Consider the following 20,559-nt stretch of genomic DNA (forward strand, 5'->3'; position numbering starts at 1 on the left):
GTGAGCAGCGTGGACAGGGGCATCTGGCCATCACTTTGGTATGTTAGAAGTACCAACTGTCATCTTTACATGACACTATGAATGCAAGAACAGGCAGAGTCTGGTTTCACGTGGCCTTGCCTCTCGGCAGCAACTAGCTTGCTTATCGCAGGAGACACCATTAAAGCCTACAGGCTCTTCTCACTACAAATGTGCTGTCTAATAAGGATTGAACTCTAGCAAGCCATCTTTCAGCAAGGGGAATTCAAAAGGCTGTCACCTCCATCACCTATTTTTGCATAAGATAGGTGAGAACTCTGTACCTAGAAGACCTTTACCATCTTCTCCCACAGGCATGGACCTGAGCATATGGGGCAGAGCAAAATTGCAAAAAGCTTGGCTTACTAAACAGCAAAATTTGAACAATGAACCCTTGCCACAGACTACCTGCAATTTTAACAGGAACAGTGGAGACATGGTGTCCAGCAGAGCCCAGAAGAATTAAAAAAAAAAAAAAAGGAAGTTTCATAATGACTAAGAACATGATGTTAAAATGTGAAGTATCCGCAGGATCTATATTAAGACGTAAGAGAAACGTTCATTTTTATGACAGCAAAGGATTCTAGGAAGCGAAATACAATTAGAGAAACTAAATGCTGTAGCAGAGAAGAGCAGGTTAGGAAAAGGTTATAGTACAGATTAAAAGGATTCAGTAGAAACAGAAAGCTTCAAAGTAAAGTTTTGAACAGCTTTTGTTATACTTGTTTCTTGCTCCTTTTCTGATTAAAGTATTGTGCTGAAGCATTCTCCCTTTAGCTGCCCATTTCAGCTTAAAAAGAAAGACTCCCATCTCCCTTTTATATTAGGAAGAAAGCTGACATTAGAACAATTGGTAGTGCACTGCTCAACGTCAAGCCACTCCAGGTCAATCCTCAGACCCCTTTTGAGTCAACCTTTCAGCAAAAGACCTGAACAAAAGGCACAGTTTGTATTTTACCATTTCACTTACTCAACTGTAATATCTGTTCATAAAATGCTATCAAACGTTTCTGCTTCACCATACAATACAAATGGCTCCTTTTAGAAAGAAACTAATGCTCACTCAGTTTCTTTTCATTGATTCAAGGAGTGATAGCCAACAGACGAAAAGAAAAGAGAGTTAAATACTGGTACAATCTCAAGAGCGGCATTAACAGTGTCAAGTCCATGTCATATTCCTAGAACTTCATATTCAATACCCACTTTGACAGTACTAATTCAAAAATATCCATAACTGAATGTTTTACATCCACCATCTGTCCCGGAATGCAAGTAGGTGCTTGCACTACAATTTGCACTTAACAGAGTTCAACCTGGTTTGTGTTTACCCCAGTCTAGTGGGATTGTAGGATTAGGTACAACTGGCTATACTCCCACCCCTCTTAACCAGAAACAGCTGTGCCTTGTACAGAACCATCCAAAATGCACTGTAACCAAATAAATTAGGGATGAAGGGGAAGAAGGAGGAAGTGAGGCCAGTGCAATTTTCAGGACACACAGATTCATTATAACCTAGGCGTGGCTCAGCTGTCAGGGCAAGGTTTTTGCCTTCATTTACAATGCAACTAATGAGGTTCATAAAAGTAAGTTTCACGCATCTTAAGGACAGGACACCAGAAGCTGCAATACCTGTGGCAGGGACAAAGACATAAAAAATTCCTATCTTGCAATTTAGTATATATTTTTGTCTCTAATCCTCAAATACTAGGAGCCCCATAACAAGAACTGAAGCGAATACAAGTTCAAGGCAACATGATAAACTGAGAAAACAAAGACTTTGAAAGAGAACTAAGACACTTGGTGACTTTAAGCTTGTTAGTCTGATCTCAGTACTCCTCAAAGACTGAACAGATTTTGGAGGAAAGACTAATGAAGGACATCAAGACAAAGGCAGAGCATTTGTATCAGACAGGTCACCTTAGACTAGTGGGTAAGCTTCTAAGATACTACTTAGAGGATAGCTGAATTTATCTGTTTCTAGCTAGGTACTTGTTACTTGGCAGCAACACGGATGAGTAAGAACATCAATGTCTTCTCTTTACCCAGATCCTTGACAGAGAGGAGTTGTCTGGATGAAGATAGGTGACTTTGGGCAAGAGATTGTTTCATTTTTTACCAGAACATGGAACTAGAACAGAGTGTATGATCAAAACACTAACGGGCAATGAGGGCAGATCATACTACTAGACAGTAACTGGATTTGTTGGCCGAAGTAAGTCTTACAGACCAATAATGAAATTTTCTCTCTAATTATCTGCTCAAATCAGAGACAATCTCTTATTCTGCAGGAAAGTGATGCACAACTGACTTCTAAAACAGTGGTTTTCTAGGTAGCATTAGGCAGGTTTTTAGTTGTCTTTAGCGGAGATAGTGACCTATTAGTACCTTTGAATAAGGAATTATAAGACCTTACTTGGAACCCTGTGCAATTTGCCAACAAAGAGTTGATCCTAAGCTGGGAAAGACAGTGAACTACTACCAGAAGAAGTAAGTGTGTATTCTTGCAAGGGAAGATTGTGAAGAAACCTATTACCTTCTCATTTTTAGCCTAGAGGGGAAAAAAAAAAAGTAAATCTCTTAAATACACTTGAGGAAAAGAGAAGACCTAAGTGCTAATAGTACTCTTTGCAAGATGGAACAATTTTGCAATGCTCACAGAGAAGTGAAGAAACAACCTTCTGATACCCAGTCCACGAACTGGAGAAATATGGAGTAGACATTCTGTTGTTCTTTCTTGCCAAGACATCTGTTACATGATCATCAGTTATTGCAGGCACCAGGACTATGACGCAGCTGGGCCTATTCCAGATCTGTGCTTGTCTTCCTCCACATATCCATCCTCATGGTCTACAGAAGTTTGTGCTGGTACTCAGCAGCAGGGAGGCTCTTCATACCTCAAAAAGACTCATGGACAAAGGCAATACAAACAAACCTAGGCACCACTGGATGATGCTGTAACTAAGCGCCTCCCAAGTGCAGCATTGCTAATCTCACAAGTATTTGGATAGTGTTGTATCAGGCTGTGTTGGGTTTGTCTCTGGGGGGGGGTTGGTAGCTGGGAAGGGGCCTACAGAGGTGGCAGCTACAGCAGTGGCTCCTGTAAGAGGCTTCTAGAAGCAACCCTGGCTCAAATTTCAGACCCACCTTAGGCTGAGGATAAGCCAATCAGCATCTCTGCAAATAAACATTTAAGAGGGGAAAAGCCTGTTTGGCAAGTTTTTATTTGTGAGTCTGTTTTGGGAGCGGAGAAGAGAAGGGGAGATGTGAGAAAAGCAACGACGTGGACACCCAGAACAGTGAAGTAGGAAAGGGTGAGGTGTTTTGGAGCAGAGATTCCCCTACAGCCCATGGTGAGACAGCAGGCTGACCCTCTGCAGCCCATGGAGGCTAACGGTGGAGCAGATGTTCACCTGCAGCCGTGGAGGACCCCACACTGGACCAGATGACCATGCCTGAACAAGGCCGTGACTCCAAGGAAGCCTGTGCTGGAGCAGCCCATCACCAGGAGGACTGCAGCCCACATGAGGGACCCACACTGGAGCAGGGAAGGACTGTGAGGGCCCCTCTCCCTGAGGAGGAAGGAGCAGCAGAAACAATTGTGATGAACTGACTGCAACTCCCGTTCCCTGTCCCCTGCGCTGCTGAGGGGAAGGAGGTAGAGAAATCAGGAGCAGAATTGAGCCTGGGAGGAAGGGAGGGGTGGCAGGAAGATGTTTTTAAGACCTGATTGTATTTCTCATTATCCTTGGTGGTGGTGTTTAAATTAAATTGATGTTGTTTTCCCCAAGTCGAGTCTGTCTTTTGCCCATGACCATAACTGACAAGTAAGCCTTCCCTGTCCTTTGTCAACGCTTGGGCCTTTTGGTTGTATTTTCTCCTCCCCATCCCACTGAGTGGGGGGTAGGGGTGAGCTGTGTGGTGCTTTGTTGCCGGCTGGGTGGGCTTAAGCCACAACCCAGGCATCCCTGGCATAAGAAGATTAGTGTTTTTAACACACAGAAGGAAGCTCAGAATTAGTCACTTGAGCAGAAATACAAGATTCATGGACACACAACTCATTACTATAGAAGTGAGGGTGAGAACAGTGCCCTAAGTAACTGTCAAGTGTGCCTGGGCCACTTTACTGGGGCAAAGGGAAGGAAGGAGTTTCACCTCAATGGATCAGGAGTCCTTCTGTGAGCACACAGCTCCTTCCTACAAGCTACACAGCTTTCTCCCTGCTCCCAAAGCTGATGCAGGAGATGGAAAGTAGCAAGTCTTTTGCATAGCATTCCAACATACAACTTGCTGCTAAGCAGCTTCCCTGGTGCTTGCATTTATCTTAACCAATCTAAAACAGAGGAGAACAGTGCTGGAAGGGACCTCAAGAAGTCCTGTAGTCCAGGCCTCTAACCCCCTTGAGCACATATACTGTGTGTCAGTCTATTACAACAGCACCACCTGTTCTTAGCTTTCCAGTGACACATCTCATGTCTTCTGCAGCATTGCACTGTTTGTTTGAGATCTTCTACCACATCTGATTTAATTATCCATCAATGGAATTTATACCTGTTATTCCTTATATTCAGTTTTCAAAGCAGATAAGGCAGGTATTCCCTTTCCTATAATAGCCCTTACTTATCCATATGGCCACTTAGTTTAAAAACAGAATTCTGAAAGGTGGTTCAGTTAATAGATTTTTCTGCTTCTCAGTCCTTTCTCTTCACATTTGACTATTTGCTTCTCACCTGGGTTAGTGACCAAGACTCACTCTCCTAAATGGCAAGCCAGTCTCATGACAAGTCTTGTACAGTCTGTTTAAGTATCTGGGGAGGATGTTTGCCTTTTCACAACAATATGACACTGAGTCACACTTGTCTGGTGCTCAGCTTCACCCTCCAGTTCCTTTTCCACCTAACAGTTCTTCCCCTTCCCCTCCATTTTCCACTTCTGCTGTTAGTCACTGCTGCCTTCACACTAAGCATTTCTCTCTTGCACCATCCCATTTTTCCCCTCCAGGCTTTCAGGCTGTTAAGAACCTTGCAAATTCTCAGCCTGTCCTCCAGTGTACATGGAGTCACTCCCATCTTCATGTTATCTAAAAGTTTAGCAAACAAATTCAGTAAGTCCACCTCTATTCACAAAGGCAGTTTCAAATTCTCATTAAATTAAAAAAAAAATTCTTCCATCAGAACATTTAAGCTTTTGCCAGATCTTTATGTAACACGTTTTTGGAGATACTGGGACAGACCTTATTAAATTCAAATGGAGACAGAAACAGACATTTGTAGTAATGACAATTTTATCGAGAATATATGACAGGGACTTACTCGGTCACATGTTTCTGCACCTGTCTGCTTCTCCCCCCTATCTATTGTAATCTCTGCAAGGTTTGTTGTAACAGATACAGCGTAACACAAAACACAATGTGAAACTTCAAGCAAGTGATGAGGAGATGGTTCTTGCCTCAAGAATTTGCCTCTGATTCAGTATAGAAAACAAGGAGGTAGGTCTGACAGGGAACGCAGGGACCATGGCAGGCCTCCACAAGCCTCAGATAACTCCTAACTGTGCACAACTGCTCCAGATGCCAACACCACCACAAACTGGTACCTTGTTTCCTCCACGAGAAATAAGCACCAAAGGTAATTCGAACCAGAGGGAGCTGGCAGGGCACCTATTAAATAGAAAAGTAATGAGAAGACAGCGCTATCCCCCAGTGGCTCTGTGGTAGCAGACAGGCTCTCCATGGCTGAGGGGAGTGCTGGCTACCAACAGCCCGAGCTGTAGGAACAGGGTAAGGAGAGTCCAGAGCCACTGGGAAGCGGGCTGGAAGAGCAGCGCAATCAAACACTGCCCAATTCCTTGTCGACACTTTTTTTTTTTTTGTGGAAAAGACATCACAGAAAGTCATGGCTTTTGCCAAAAAGTTTGTTTCAAGAAGCTGCTGCCAGTGCCCCAGGGGCACCACTATGCGTGACTGTCCCCGCCTGGCCCCGGGCCCCACGCCAGCCCCCGGGTCCATCAGCCCCTGCCCCAGCAGGGCCAGGCTCCAGCTCACCACAGCCGTGCCCAGCCAGGGGCCCACAGCCAGACCTGGCCTCAGCCTGTCCACAGGGAGCTGCCCAATGCCCAGGGCTGCCTCTGTGCCCTCAGCTGCAGTTGTCCTGGCTGGAGTGGCAGGACAGGCCCTGGCTGCCAAGACCTGCTCTGATGGACTCCCATGGGGAGGCCCCCTAGCACCCAGCCCCCAGAGAGACCCCAGACTCCATGGGGCACAATGACGCAGGCTGCCATAGAGGTTTGACAAGCTGTTTTAGACCATCTCTGATGTCAGTTTAAGTGTGAGTCATTACCCAGTAGTACAGAAGCAGATGAGAAAGGCCTTTTTTGAGAGGGTCATTCCTTATTTATCACATACAACCCTGTCAAGTGGAAAGAGCAGGATGTCATTTACTCCAAAACCCATCACTCTTTTTCCCAATGGGGGAGATTAGTTATATGCTTCAAGCCACCTCTCTTCCTTACCCTTAAAAGAAAGGACTGAGACTATTTGCAGTAATGTTAGCACTGTGAAAATAGCTACAGATCACTCGAAGGCACTCTTAGTGCTTAATTTCTTTGAATCTCAAAGCCAGTAACAAGAGGGAATTAACACAGATCTCACAAGTATAAACCTTCAGACATTGTATTTTACTTCATGTCAAACCAACCAATAACTACATAACAGGACAAGTTTATAAGTAAGGAATAACTATGATGGTCAAGAAATGAGGATAAGTCTTCTGTTTAAGGAGGTCTTCTCATTTAGGGATCCTTTTCAGGAATGGAGTCCAGCAAGCTAGAAGCCCTTTGAAAGGCTAAATAAGAATTTACATCCACATAGGTATTTATATCCATAATACAACATACCCAGCATGACAGATGTAAGAGCATCTTACATTTTTCAAGATCATCTTGGGAATCCCTCGCCCCAAACCAAAAATGGTTCATTTTCACTAGGCGGCTGCAGCAAGTGAAGGTTTAGGAATCACTACCCTGCCCCTCTGGGAAAGGCTGGCCACCTCTTGCCTTGCAGTCCAGTTGAACTGTTTTCCCTGTTGGCAGAATAAGTAAGTTTCCCTGGGGCAAAATAAGTAAAACTAGATCCCCATTCCAAATGCTATAAGCCATATGCATAATTGCATACATGTATGATTTTCAATACATATAACCTCTTCAAAGTAGTTTTTTCTGGGTGTGAACTGACCAGATTACCATTGCCCAAGCTCTCTACCAGCAGGGTGCATCCAGCAGCAGACAGCACCGTGACATCAATGGGAACAGCCACACACCCACAACTGCAGGCTGACCCCAGATGGCACACCTACAAGTGCTACCCACCAGGAAGTTAGCCAGCATCTACCTTTCAAAAAAAAGCAGAGATGACTATATGCACTAGATAGTCAGACTTTCCACAACAGTGACTTTTGTTAAGTAACTTAAAAAAAGAAAGATACTCTCATTTTTTGCTCCAATTTAATCTTTCATACACACCCACCTCTCTGCCATATGTAATCAGAAATGAATCACAGTTATAACAGCAGCTGCTTCAAGTCTTTTTTTTCTGCTTTTTCTTCACGAGAAAGAACACTTCCATTTGTGCCCACTGAGGAGCTTGCAGTATCTTTTATCTCAGTCCAGTACTCTTCCTGTCCAACACACAGCTAATTCCCCCCATCCACACAGACATACATGATAGTCTTTGCTTGTATGTCTCCTGTGTATCCCACTCTGACATGATTTTTGCATCCTTACAGTGTGCCTCATTGACTACACTTCAGTTTGCCCAGTTTTCAACTGCACAGCTACAGCGTTGTATTGCTTGATGAATAGAAGTTGCTTGGTTTTGTTCTTTGTCCTTCCTAATGGCAAATACAGTTTGTCAATACAGGTCATGTGAATCCCTCATGCTGTCCAAGAGAGCAGAATCGAAAGCATGTTTTCTATCATGTGCCATTAATACCAGTTGTCTTCACAGAAAATCAGGAGATAATCCAGGAGTAATTTATACCGAGCCAAAATAAGCTAAGGAGCCTTCCAAGCCTATTTCCTTACAGTCCCTCAATCAAGTTGCTCTGGCTTTGTTTTTAAAAGACCCGCTCAGTTATGTGTCTGTTCATTTTCAGATAGAGCCAGTGACTGACTAACATCCTGTTAAGGAATATGAAGTGGGAGCTTGGATAAGGTCCTAGAAAGGATGTCTTGTCACAAGGAAGTAAGATGTCAAATGCTAGTATTCTCATGCATTTGTCTTAGCCATGCATTCCTTTTGATTCCATCTGTTGTTTTCTAATAACATCCCCGACTTTTGGCAGTATTTGGAAGGATGAGGTATTTTAGGGATTATATTCCACTGACCTCTAGATAAGGTGTGTAGCTGTATCCATGTTTACCTTCCCTTTGGGAAGCACTTCGTAGTTCAAAACTGCTAAACCCATCTACTCCAAAATTTTGGAAGCTTGAGCATGGGAGGGAAAGAAAACACTGACATGAACAAGCACACCCAAGAGAAGTTTCCAGCTTCTTTTAAGTCTATAGCATCCAGGATAGCTTTCTGTGACCTAGCAGTCTATACAGAATTAGCAAGTCAACTCCACTATTAACATCCTCATTAGACTCAGCAGAGAGGCTAATTTCTTCTCCAGGTTGACTTAAAGGTATGCAGACAAAGAAATTGTTTGCTGTACTGTTTCTGTGATGTTGACGAAAGGACACGAGTGCTGTAGGAACTAGTCTACTTCTTTTAAATGACCCCATCAATAGCTGCAAGGGGAAAAGACTCATTTTATGAAGTAACAGATCTAGGAGTAAATACGCTTTTTCTCTGTAAAAGGCTCGACTGTGTCTACAGAGAAGACCTTGATCTGCAATGCTTGGAGACTTTCATGTCCCAAGTATTAACCAAAGCTGGTTCTCTGTATAAAAGCAGAGAAGAACAGTATTTCCATGAAGTTTATCAACACTACATTATTCCCCAAATGCATATATAATAGAGGTATGGGCAAAAGAAGGAAGGGAACGCAGATAGCTAAGTTGCACTAAATTATAGAATCAATATGGCTGTCATGTCATGCACTTGATTTTCAGTGAAGACAGAAAATGTGCTCTAAACCCAGTAAAACCACCTGAACAGCACATTTAGAGTCCGTAAGACACATGAGATATTAAGCTTTTGCATAATTCACTTACTTAGCAAAACTTCAAACCTTTAAGTCATCCTATAAAGGCTCTGCAAAGTAGCAGCGTACATCTTTGTGATGTATTTATCATATCATCCTATAAGTGTTGTGATGCTGTCATTATAAGTAATTTCTACTTAGAATGCAAGAACAGATTATACAGATAGGCCATTTTTTCCCCCCAGTATTTTCCATGGTTATGCAAGTCAAAAGCAGCTAAATTCTCTGATGACATAAATAAGCAAGAACAAGTCACATCAGCGGCACTTTATCCACTTGCAGTCAGAGAATTTGGCTCAGATATTTCTGAAGCAGAATCTGCCACAAGTGACTAAGTAGCTTTCATAGCTTTCCTTCCACCTCTGGAATCTTTAAGTATTGACCTCAATCTAATAAGACTAAAGCCTTCAGATCCTGTTCAGGACTTGAACCCAAGATCACCACCACTGTTAGATGGTGGCATGCACATGGCCCTCTCTTATGGCCCAGCCTGACCCAAGAGTTCTTCCTCCAGGCTCCCTGTTGCTGGAATGCTGCCTTCCCATCTGCCTGTCCACACTCTTAGGAAGAGTATGTGCATTGGATCTCCCCCTACATTCTGCAAAGACGTGCCACAACTCTCTGCCCAGTTACAACTATAGCCATTCAAATAACAGCCAAAAGCCTTTCTCCCTTTACCTGTATCACTTTCCTCTCCTTTGATTATTTAACTTTAACTGAATTATTTAGCTCTGCTAAAACTATTTGGAACATAGGCCAAACGAACAACTCCATGCTATATCAATATATCGTATCATATGATTCACTGGACATTAACTTGAAGGAACTAAATTAATTTTCCTTATTTAACATTCATAAAATAACAATACTACTGAAAAAATCCAATCAAGAATTAAGACTTATCAGCTGATATGCAAACAAACACTTGTGATTAAACACTAGAAAAACCTTCTTTACTGTGAGGGTAGTCACAACCTGGAATTTAAAGCTATGTCTTGCTTCCTTGACTTTAGCTGGAACATGCAGGCTCATTTTATCTCTCAGATAACATATCCTCCCTTGGGCAGAAGATCATCACTCATGTGGCAGCCATGGTAGAATAAATGACTGTTTCCCACAACCTGGTCTTTCTGGAAAAGAACATTTTCAGTTAAAAAAAAAAAAAAATAAGAACTACTTCAAATATTCATTTAAATCTCTTCAAGGTAACAAGGACAGCCTGATTGCTAGACATGGTCTACGCAACTTCTCCCCGAGAGCATTCTGTTCTACTGGAGCACGTTCTTCAAAGGTGGCAACTTACAGCACATTTAGTGTTTCAGAGAAGTACTCTGGAAACCCATAAAAAGCTAGTTACACTCTCTAAATGCAACTTGAAGAGGAGCTGTTATACTCTTTCAGCAAGGAACATTCTTAACATTTTGTCCTTGGGTCTAGGCTTAAGAACAGGGTTTGGAAGGCATAGAAAATGAAGAAAACAGTAGCACCAATTATTTGTAACTTTAAGGACTTCAGCATGAACTTTTGGTCAGACTTCCTTGCTATTGCTGCCACCCTAAAGCATTATCCCTAGCAATAAGAAGTGTTCTTACATCTGAGGTAAAATTTTCTAGTCGCTGAACTGTATGGATATAGGGTGCAATGCTTCCTAGGAAGATAAGGCCAGCTACCCCAATTTAGGAATATCAAGCTGCAGCTCTACCAGGATATTTGCACCTTTAAGACCCTCCACGAAGAAAGACTAGAAACAATAGTGCCTCTATCTATTACAGAACATTTCCTGGCCAGATTACAGAGTTAACACAGGAAAGCACCACCCAGAGCCACCCTACTCTTGAAGGCAGGAAGAAGACACCAACTAAGTCTGAGGCAGGAGCAACCAGAAATGAAGGGCTTGCATTGAGTTACTGGCACTTACTAGCTTGTCACTAAAGTAATAATAGTTGCTCGCTCGCTCTCTCCTTTTCAATTATGCTTTCCCTATCCTAGCAGCAATTCATTCTCTTACTCCTTCTGCACTTCCACAATTAGCTCTGTCCTGCCCTCAAAGGAAGGGAAGCCAGAGGAGCCCCAGCTATGCCTCCTTTCAGAATTAAAGTGCCTTTTGGGCAGAGGTCAGACGACCTTTTCTAGAAGCCTATCTATTTGTAGGTTCACTTCCCAGCAAATCAGTTTTGCTTCCCTTTCACAGTGAGGTTTGGAGAGAATGAGAAAGGAGATGCCAAAACATGCCTGGATCCAACATTTGATTATGGATGCCACCATCCTTTTAAACACACATGTTGACCTACCCACAGAGCTGCTGTAGCCACGCACTCTTTGTGAAGGGAAGGCATTTCAGCAACTGCCTCCAAGATCTCCTATCCACTACTCACACCCCAGTACCTCAAGAACTCACATTACTGCTTTGGTATTTGTGACAGGCACTTGTTTCCTCAACCTATTTTAATCAGAACTACACAGTGCCACTAGTTATCAGTTTAAAAATCAGGGCATCACAACATGGTTGAGATTCTTCTCAGCAGCTAAAGAGAATGACTTCACAGAGTAGCTTGACTGGAAATAACACTAAGTGCCACCAAGCCATCTGTTCTAACCTCTGCATTAAAGTTAACATCTATTTTGGATTTCCACAAAGGAAGTCAGCTACAGCTATTAACTTTTTTTTTCCCCCAGAGAGTCTAAGCACCCACTATTTTTATTAAATGGAACAGGAACAACAGTAACTGGAGATCCCCGAAGAAGAGGCAGAAAACTAAAATCAGTGACACAAACGCCGCAGTGTTGCATAGTGATGCCATCCAGTCACTTCTCTCCTGACACAGAAGTCAATCCAGACCTTTCCTAGTTTGTGAGAACCTGCCACAGAGGCAAGGCAGACATCACCATGAACACACACAGTGACTGACTGCAGGCTGAGCACATACCGAACCATCTAACACTGCCAGCAGCCCCCAGCACATCTGGGCCTCTAGTATATTTTTGAGACGAAGTATCAGTTAGCCTGTCTGTGCTCAGGACTAATTCTAGGGATGGATACAGCACTTTAAGATATCAGTTTAATATTGGGGCTGAGGAGGGAAAGGCAGTATTAAGTAATTTACTCAAAAAAAAAAATAAAAGAAAGAAAAAGAAGTGATAGTATTGTCTATTTGTACTTTAAAAAGACCACAAGAGTTTTGTAAGTGGCTCTTCATTTTTTTTTCTTGGGAGCTTTAGCTCATTAACTTAAAACTTTTCCTCCTCTGCACCTTCCCTTTCATTAAAGGGCAGTCTCCCAAACTGAACGGCTTGACACTAGGTTTAATTCAAGGATTTATTTCCAGCATTGACGTAGCTGAAGTGTCATGAGCCTTCAGTCCACAAGGACATTTGTCTTCTGGCATCAGATGATGTCAAGTACTTGCCACTAGGATTCTTTTGAGATTTTGATAAAAAGGCTGCAGTTGGAAGTTTTGGTGCTAAACAAAGATAAGTTTTATCTCAGTCTCATTAAAACCTTTTCTTTTTAAGCTCAGCACCTAGAAAGAAAGGATTCTTACATCCAACACATTGGAACAGAGAACAGAATTTTATTAGTAGTCTGTGCCGGACCCTGCATTTCTAGCTTGTACTCCGTTACTGACTCAAAGATGTGCTGTCACTGTAAGGGACAGCTGCTTCACCTCAGTGGAGACCTCTTCCTCAGCAGGTATGGATGCAAACTCTCGGGTCAGAACAGTATCCAATGAAGCGACCATAATGCCAGTACAAATATGCTTAGCATGAACCCAGTTATGCTACATGCATGGTCTGAAATCAGTCAATCTACAAACTAGAATTATAAGAGCTCAGTTATACACAATACAGTAGTTTCCATAGCTTGTAACTTGAGTAGTCAAAATAAAAATATCACAGAGGGTACATGTTTCACACATATCAAATCACGACACTAACTGAACTTCCACCAAACCAAATTGCCATGCTATGAACAGCATGCAGCATCTATCATCATCATGATGATCAACAGAATGAAAGGGCAGCAGTAACCTCTTCTCCATTTATTACCAGGAGGAAATATTCACAGCAATACCCATATGCCTTCCTTAAGGGATGTCTGCACCTATTTCTGACAACCATAAATCAGATCCCTTTATTTCAAAGGAAATATCAATTCCTGAATTAATAGGTCATCGACTTAATTCTTTTCCAAAACGGCATTAAAATGCTAATCCAAATTCTGTCTATGTTAAAATGGATATTACTATAAAGTAATGATATGAAGACATAAGCCAGCAAAGGCAGAAGAATTAAGTGATAACTGATGCAGAAATAGCATCACACCATGAAGCCCACGGTCCAGAACCTGATCTTAGATACGCTTATGAATAAGAATCATCAGTAAAACTTACAGACTTCTTTAAAGAGGCACATGAGCTTGATATTTAGACGTTTTACAGGGTCTACCTATTTTGAGAGGTAGACACAACTTCTATTTGCGCATCTGTCAGAAGCATGACAGAACTTTCTCTGGGCTCTAGTGCCAGCTCCACCTTATTCTCCCATCCCAAGTTGCTTCTTCGGACAGGTTTCTGCTGGTCCCATTGCACAAATTTCAGCACACTACACACGTGTAGCAGCCCTCTTCTGCATTTACCTTTTAACAGCAAAACAAAGGAACTGAACACTACAAAAAAACCCAGGGAAGATAAGCAATCTTAAGACAGGCAAACTGTCAGCTGAGGATGACAGCAATCGTCACATCCTGTTCTGAGATGCAAATGTTTTATTCCACATCCCAGCTCTTCCTAACCATTAATCTTTTTTCGCAAAGCCTTGCTGGTACAGGGTCAACACGGTCGTTGAGGCCTGCAGACAGGTATGTTACAATGGCTCCCCAGGCAAACCAAGTGGTGCAACTTGCTACACGAGCCAGCCCACAGAGATCTCAGTGCTGTGCACTGCTGCTGTGTGTCGTTTCACCACCCTCGGTACGCACTCTGGCCAAAAGCCATGCAAGAAGGGTTAAGGCTAGGAACGGCTGCACAGAAAGCCTTGCAGCCAGAGGGAATTCCAGTCCCATTCCCAGAGCCCTTCTGCACAGCGCCGGGCAGGTCACCCGCACCGCCCAGACCCGCGGTTTCCCCCACCTGTAAGCAGGCAAGAGGAGCCACCCGCCACACCAGCCAAACAAGGGGGCTGCGCAGCACAGCCTGCCCCGGGGTGAGCCTGCCCGCCTCCTGCGGGGGTCCCCGGAGCTGCTGGCGCCCGGGGCACCGCTGCAGCACCGGGGAGGCGATGCCTGTGACTAAGCACACGCGGCCTCCCCTCGCCCGCCCGCTCACTGCCCCGGCCAGGCTCTCCCCGCACCAGCGTGCCGGGCTCTGGGCACCAGCGGCCTGACAGCAGGGCCGCTCCCGGGAAGGCACCGGGCGGGAGGCACCGCCGTCGCCCCTCCGCCCCCGAAGCCAGGGGCCGGGCACCAGCCCAGGCCAACAGCCGGGCCCGTAGAGGCTTCCCTCCGGGGCGCCGCCGGGCACGGCAGCGCCGTGACCCAGGCCTCGGCGCCGCGCTCCGGGCATCCTCCGTGGGTATCCCCGCGCCCGAGGGCCGCCCGGAGCCGCCCGGCCCCGCCGCCCCCTGCCCCGGCAGCCCGCCCTCCGCGTACCGCTGCCATCCTTGAAGTGAGGGGGTGGGACGTCTCGCAGCGACCGGGTCCAGCCTCCCTTCTCCGCTTCCTCCTCCTCCTCCATAGGACCGGGGCCGCCCGGGACGGCGCTGCCGCCGCCGACCTGCCGCTGCCGCCGCCGCTCCGCCGGGGTGCCCGCCGCCCTGGGGGCGCGGCGCCGGGCCGCCCTGCCCCGCGGGCCCGGCCCCTCCAGGCGCCCCTCGTCCTCCTCGTCGTCCTCCTCGTCCTGGGAAGAGGCTGCGGAGCGGGAGTCGGCCGAGGTGCTGTAGAAGGGGTTCCCGCTGCTGTCCTGGCCTGACTCGCCGAAGACGTCGTCGGAGATCTGTAGGCTCTCGTAGCGGGAGCGGGCCGCCTCCAGCAGCGACAGCGCCTTCCTCCGCGCCGGCCCGCTGCCGCTCTCCGCCATCATCTCGGCCGCCGCCAGCAGCCGCCCGCGCTCCCCTTGGCCCGGCTCGGCCGGGTCCTGCGGCCGCAGGCAGCAGCCCAGCAGCAGGAGCGGCTCGGGCACGGCGGCGGGTAGGCAAGGAGTGGGGGGAGCCCCGCCACTACCGCCGCCGCCGGGGCTGAGCCCTGCCTCCCGCTCCCGCCCGCACCACCCACCCCTGTGTGTGTGCAGGGACATGGGGGGAAGGAGCCAGCTCAACATCTCCAAGTACCACATCCAGCCAATTACCGCGGCAGTCCGCGCCCGGGAGGTGGGGTTATATGGGCGCCGCGGGCCAGCGCGGGCCGCCCACCGGCCGCCCCGCCGCCCGCCGCCGCTCCGCCCATTTAAAACCACAGCGCCGGCTTCGGCGGGGCCGCCGCTGCGCGCCGCCGCCGGAAGGGGGGCCCCTGCGCCGCGCCCGGCCCCGGCCCCGGCCCCGGCCCCGGCCCCGGCCCCTGGCCCCGGCCCCTGGCCCCGGCCCCGGCCCCGGCCCCGGCCGGAGCTGTCCGCCCGCCCGCGGTGCTGGAGCCGGGCAGGGCAGAGGCAGGAGCGCTGGCCTCGCTGCCTGCAGGCCCGTCAGTGGCGTCCGGTGTGCGGTGAGGGAAGGAAGGGCTGCCGCGGGCAACGGGGACTGGCTGCAGGACCCCCGGCAGCCGGGGCTTCCCCAGGGAGGAGAAAGGTGCTGATGCAGGGCCCGGGTGGGTCGGGGCCTCGACGGCGTAGCCAGAGCCCCACCAGCTTGTAGTGGCTTCGCAGCATGTTGGGGAGTGTGAGCAGGGACATGTCAGTCTGGGCCCCAGTGTTGCTGCCCCAAAATAGAGCTCCAGTGCTGGGGCGGCCCGTGAAGCAAAGCAGGGAAGGTGCTGGAGCACAGGGCTGCGGGGCACCTGGCACCTGGGCCCCACCAGCCAGGTGCTCGCCGGCTGCTGGGCCTGCCACCCGCCTCGGGCTGTGGGGAGGCTTTGCATGGTCCCAGGGTGACACGCATGCTCCTGCCCATTGCTGGATCCAGCACTGAGCACGCTGCGGGTTGTGGGGCTGAGCACCTGAGGTGCGTGGTTTGGTTTTTCTGGTGAGTACAGTGTGGAGTAACCATTCTTCCAAAATTGCCACTGATTTAAAAGCAATATGGTGGCACAAGAAAAACAAGTGAAATGAAAATACCTGTGCCCTGACTGGGTTAGTTAAACACAATGCAGAAGTATCCCTGGAGTAATCCAAGGATTTCATACTGCAGCTGAAGCCCCTGCTTATGCAGCAGTCAGAACGGTCTGTCTGGTGTTCCAGGAATGTTTGAAATTTCTGATCAAGGTTTAGTATTATTACTATTGGCATCCCACTGTGCTGGTTACTGTACAAACATTCATTAAGAAGACAGTCCCTGCCTCCCTTCTCACCGACAGCAGTAGCAGCTACCGAGCCTACCCTTTCACAGCAGTGCTTTCAAAATCATCAGTAATCGGATTCTGTGGATTGGTTGTATGCAACTGTGGGAAGCATATTATTTGCATTTTTTGAGGCAAACTTTCAGTGTAGGTTGATCTGAAGATCTGTTAGTGTTACAGATTTTACAAATTTTATAATACTGAATGTTTCCATCTTTAAAAACAAGATTAATGTCCTTCTGACGATTTTCAAGGACTCTAGCACAACTGGGAATATGATAAAAGCTGGACTGAGGAGGTATTTAAAAGACCAATCTTATGTTCTATTCAGATATTTTTAAATTAATGACTTCATTAAAACTTTAAAGTTCTATGTAGTGCATACAGCCAAATCCAGAGAAAACACTCCATCTCCTGTGCATCTTTAAGCAAACAGAAAAGCCCAGTGTAATTTGAGCGGTGAGATTTAAGCCATATCTATACTTTGAAAAATCTCATGAAAGTCTTATTGATTATATTAAAAAATTACTAAGTTTATATACAAATGGATTTTAATTTTTTTATTTTTATTACTGCAAGCTCCGCAAACTTAGCCTGTAACTTGGGCATCACACTGGGTTTGTTTCATCTCACTGGTCACCAGAAATCATAGCTCTGTAGGCTAAGCTATCCTCTTAATCGCATCCATGCCACCCTGTCTCTTCAGAAGACCCTGACAAAAAGGCATAACTGGACTTGCAGAATTTTTGATGAGCAACCAGCTTGAACCTCATGAATCCAGTTTGCTGGCTTGGCATGTAGAAAACCACAGATTATTCTTCACAAATGTTGTCTGTTTTATATGCAGGTCCCATGAAACAAAAAATAGTGATGCCCTGTGATGACCTTCTTACACAATGGTTTTTAAGACTGCAAAAAACACTTTAAAGATGTTGAAAGGTTCTCTGTACTAGAGACATAGAAATGAACTTTTGATTTGTGGATGGATGGATGGAGGTGTCCATTCAGGTGATTTAGAATTCACCTCAGCATCCAGGTTCTATGAAATTGTCCATGGACACTCAAATGTCTTTAAATTTGATATTTGTCAGTAAAACACAACAGCAGCAAAGACTGCTCTGAAGTCCAGGAAAGAAAAAGAAGGTGTATTGGAATGGGCTCCCAGTAAAAGTATTAATGGGAAGAGTCCAGAGACTGAAGCAAGCCACACAGCCTTCTCTAGCAGCTGATTGCAGCAAAGACAATTTCTCCCAACTCTTGCATGCATCATGGTCAGAGGGTTGGAACACCTTTCCTACCAGGACAAGCTGAGAGACTTGGGCTTATTCAGCCTGGAAAAGAGAAGGCTTTGAGAAGACCTTACAGCGGCCTTCCAGTACCTGAAGAGGGCCTACAGGAAAGGTGGGGAGGGACTTTTTACAAGGGCCTGCGGTGATAGGACAAGGGGTAATGGTTGGAAGCTGGGAGAGGGCAGGTTTAGACCAGATACAAGGAAGAAGTTCTTCACCCTGAGGGTGGTGAGACACTGGCACAGGTTGCCTAAGGAAGTTGTGGCTGCCCCCTCCCTGGCAGTGTTCAAGGCCAGGTTGGATGGGGCTTTGAGCAACCTGGTCTGGTGGAAGGTGTCCCTGCCCATGGCAGGGGGGTTGGAACTAGATGGTCTTTGAGGTGATTCTGAAAAAACAGGCTCCCATCACAGCTGCCTGAGGCACACTGCCAGGACTTTCCCTCCTAATGGCAAGACAAATGTCAGAACTTCAGCCTTCCTTTTTTGAAGAGAATGCTGGACACAGGATCTCTGTGAGGAGACCACTACAACACCGATGGAGAGAGGCAGGACAGAGCCTTGCAGTTACCAATCCACGATGACGTTTTAAAGATGGAGTCTCCTGCCATACATGCAATTGCGCCTTCTGTTGGTAGAACTTTCCCCTCTTTCAGCCTAGTCTATACAAAGACAAGTCACGCTTCTGCCTGTGCCACAAGCAGAGAGACTGCTTTAGTCTCTCATGCATGCATGGGAAGATAAGATCACTTTTCTGAGGCAGGACTATAGAGGCTCCCACACAGGGCTGCGTGCGTAGGGTTTTGGTTTGCCTTATGGTCTAGGATGTAGTTGTTCATGTGTTCCTCTCAGAGCTGCCATACAAACTGCTGGTTGGATTACCGTAACCCAAAATGAGGGTTCTGGATTGCTAAAATTGCCGTGTATGACATGTTAATAGTCATTTGATCCCAAATGATTGTGGAGAGACAGGACACGTGGTTCTAAAAATGGTCTCATCAGCCCACTGGGGTTTTATGAACAGTCAAGAAAAAGGTCACCAGTGGTGGTTTGCAGTTGAAAGAACTAATCATATAAACCCAATGGAACATTATAAACATAGCTGTGTTTTCTCCTTAATCACTTGTATTTAGCTGCTAGAAAACACTACTAGAGTAAACGGACTTTTGTATCCATGGCAACCTGTGGATCCACTTTTAATTTCTCTATAGAGAAAATGTTTGGGTTTTTTTCCTTGAAGTTTTCTGGGTTTATTGCAATAGCAATGTGCTTTCTGTACATTCCTTCTGACCCTGCCAACCTTCAAGGTTAAGGCTGATAGGCCTGAACCTCTCATCCTGTGCAAGAGGTCATTAAAGTCTTTAACATTTCCCTTGTAGCCCCAATGCCAACTGTCAGTGGCCAATTTCTTAAATTATCTTTCACCCAAATGATAAAACACATTGAGGAAGACACATGTTGGATCACATCATGCACAGCAGAGCACACTAAGCAGTGTCAGCACTAGTGGTCAGATGGTCCTTTGTCTTCAGTTTGCAGTTTCAAACATCATCCTGCTTCGTCTGCAGCCAAAGGTACCATAATCCCATTGCCTTAATCAGTGTGGTCTCTGCTGGGAGTGGGGTTGGGGCCTTGTTTCATTTCTCAGTTAGGCTGCTGAAGAAGATCTCTTCAGTTTCACATTTGCCTGCTTTGGTGGTTCTTTAGCTCCCATAAAATTGACTGTGGGCTGTCTGAAGGGCTCTAGATGAGAAATGGAACCACTGAAAGATGGAAAACCAGAGGTTTTTAAGTCTCCTTCTCTAACCAGTTCCCTTTACAGAGTTTAAAGATAGCTAGAAGTGTATCAGGGTTTTTCTCGTACTGCTCTCCCATGTGTTTCAGGAGGTGGTAATCTCTCGCTGAAAACACACATGCTACAAGAAAAGGATTGTGGGCTAGTGTGAGCAGGTCTGCTAAACCTACATGTAATATAGTGGGACTTTAAAACTTAATAGGATAAGAAAAGTGAGGCCTTGTGCCTGTAGTGGGAAGTCCTGTATTTCTCACTTCTCAGTAACTTACTCTTCATAGTTAGACATCAAGCTCTTTGAAGGAGGGTCTTGTGCTATCTTTGTACAGTACTCTATACTGTCAAACCTTGGCCCATATCCAACAGAATATTGACATTTCTATCTCTTACCTAAGATCCTCCCTTCCTATTGATTTCACAGAGTTTGTAGCCCCGGTGTGTGCCTGGTCCTTTTACAGCACAAATACATTGAGATGGAATAATATTTAATCAGGTTACAAAATCATTCTTTTCTAACCCCCTGTTCTGTAAGTGCAGCCCAGAATCTGAATTTCAAACTGTTCCTAAAAGGAGTCTGTAGAGTCAGAGTTGATTAGTTCATCCAGTGTGAGTTCAACAGGCTACAGTTCCCACTTCCATTATTGAGCGGCCTCAGGTAAAGAAGAAAACTTGGGAAAAAGGCTTCATCAAGACTGAAAACAGCAATGCCTTGGAGCCAGTGGACGGTTTCCTCCCAAGCCCCTGAGAAGAGGCAGGGAGGAGCTGTCCCGTCCCTGCTTTGCAG

General features: G+C 46.1%; 1 protein-coding gene across 2 annotated transcripts in view; it reads right to left on the reverse strand.

The window, feature by feature from the left end:
* Positions 1-15,547, reverse strand: part of PGBD5 (piggyBac transposable element derived 5) — a 67,775-nt gene extending 52,228 nt beyond the window's left edge. The window contains exons 1-2 of one of the 2 annotated variants that reach the window (XM_086461016.1): positions 15,046-15,292; positions 14,866-14,973 (exon numbers count right to left, since the gene is read on the reverse strand). In XM_086461016.1, the coding sequence (XP_086317142.1) occupies positions 14,866-14,973; positions 15,046-15,292 (355 nt within the window). Of the gene's footprint in view, positions 1-14,865 lie in introns of both variants that reach the window. The other variant, XM_086461015.1, reaches the window with a different exon arrangement.
* Positions 15,548-20,559: the final 5,012 nt, after the last annotated feature.

Source organism: Leptosomus discolor, chromosome 2, assembly GCF_034619465.1.
Source record: "Leptosomus discolor isolate bLepDis1 chromosome 2, bLepDis1.hap2, whole genome shotgun sequence".
Lineage (NCBI taxonomy): Eukaryota > Metazoa > Chordata > Aves > Leptosomiformes > Leptosomidae > Leptosomus > Leptosomus discolor.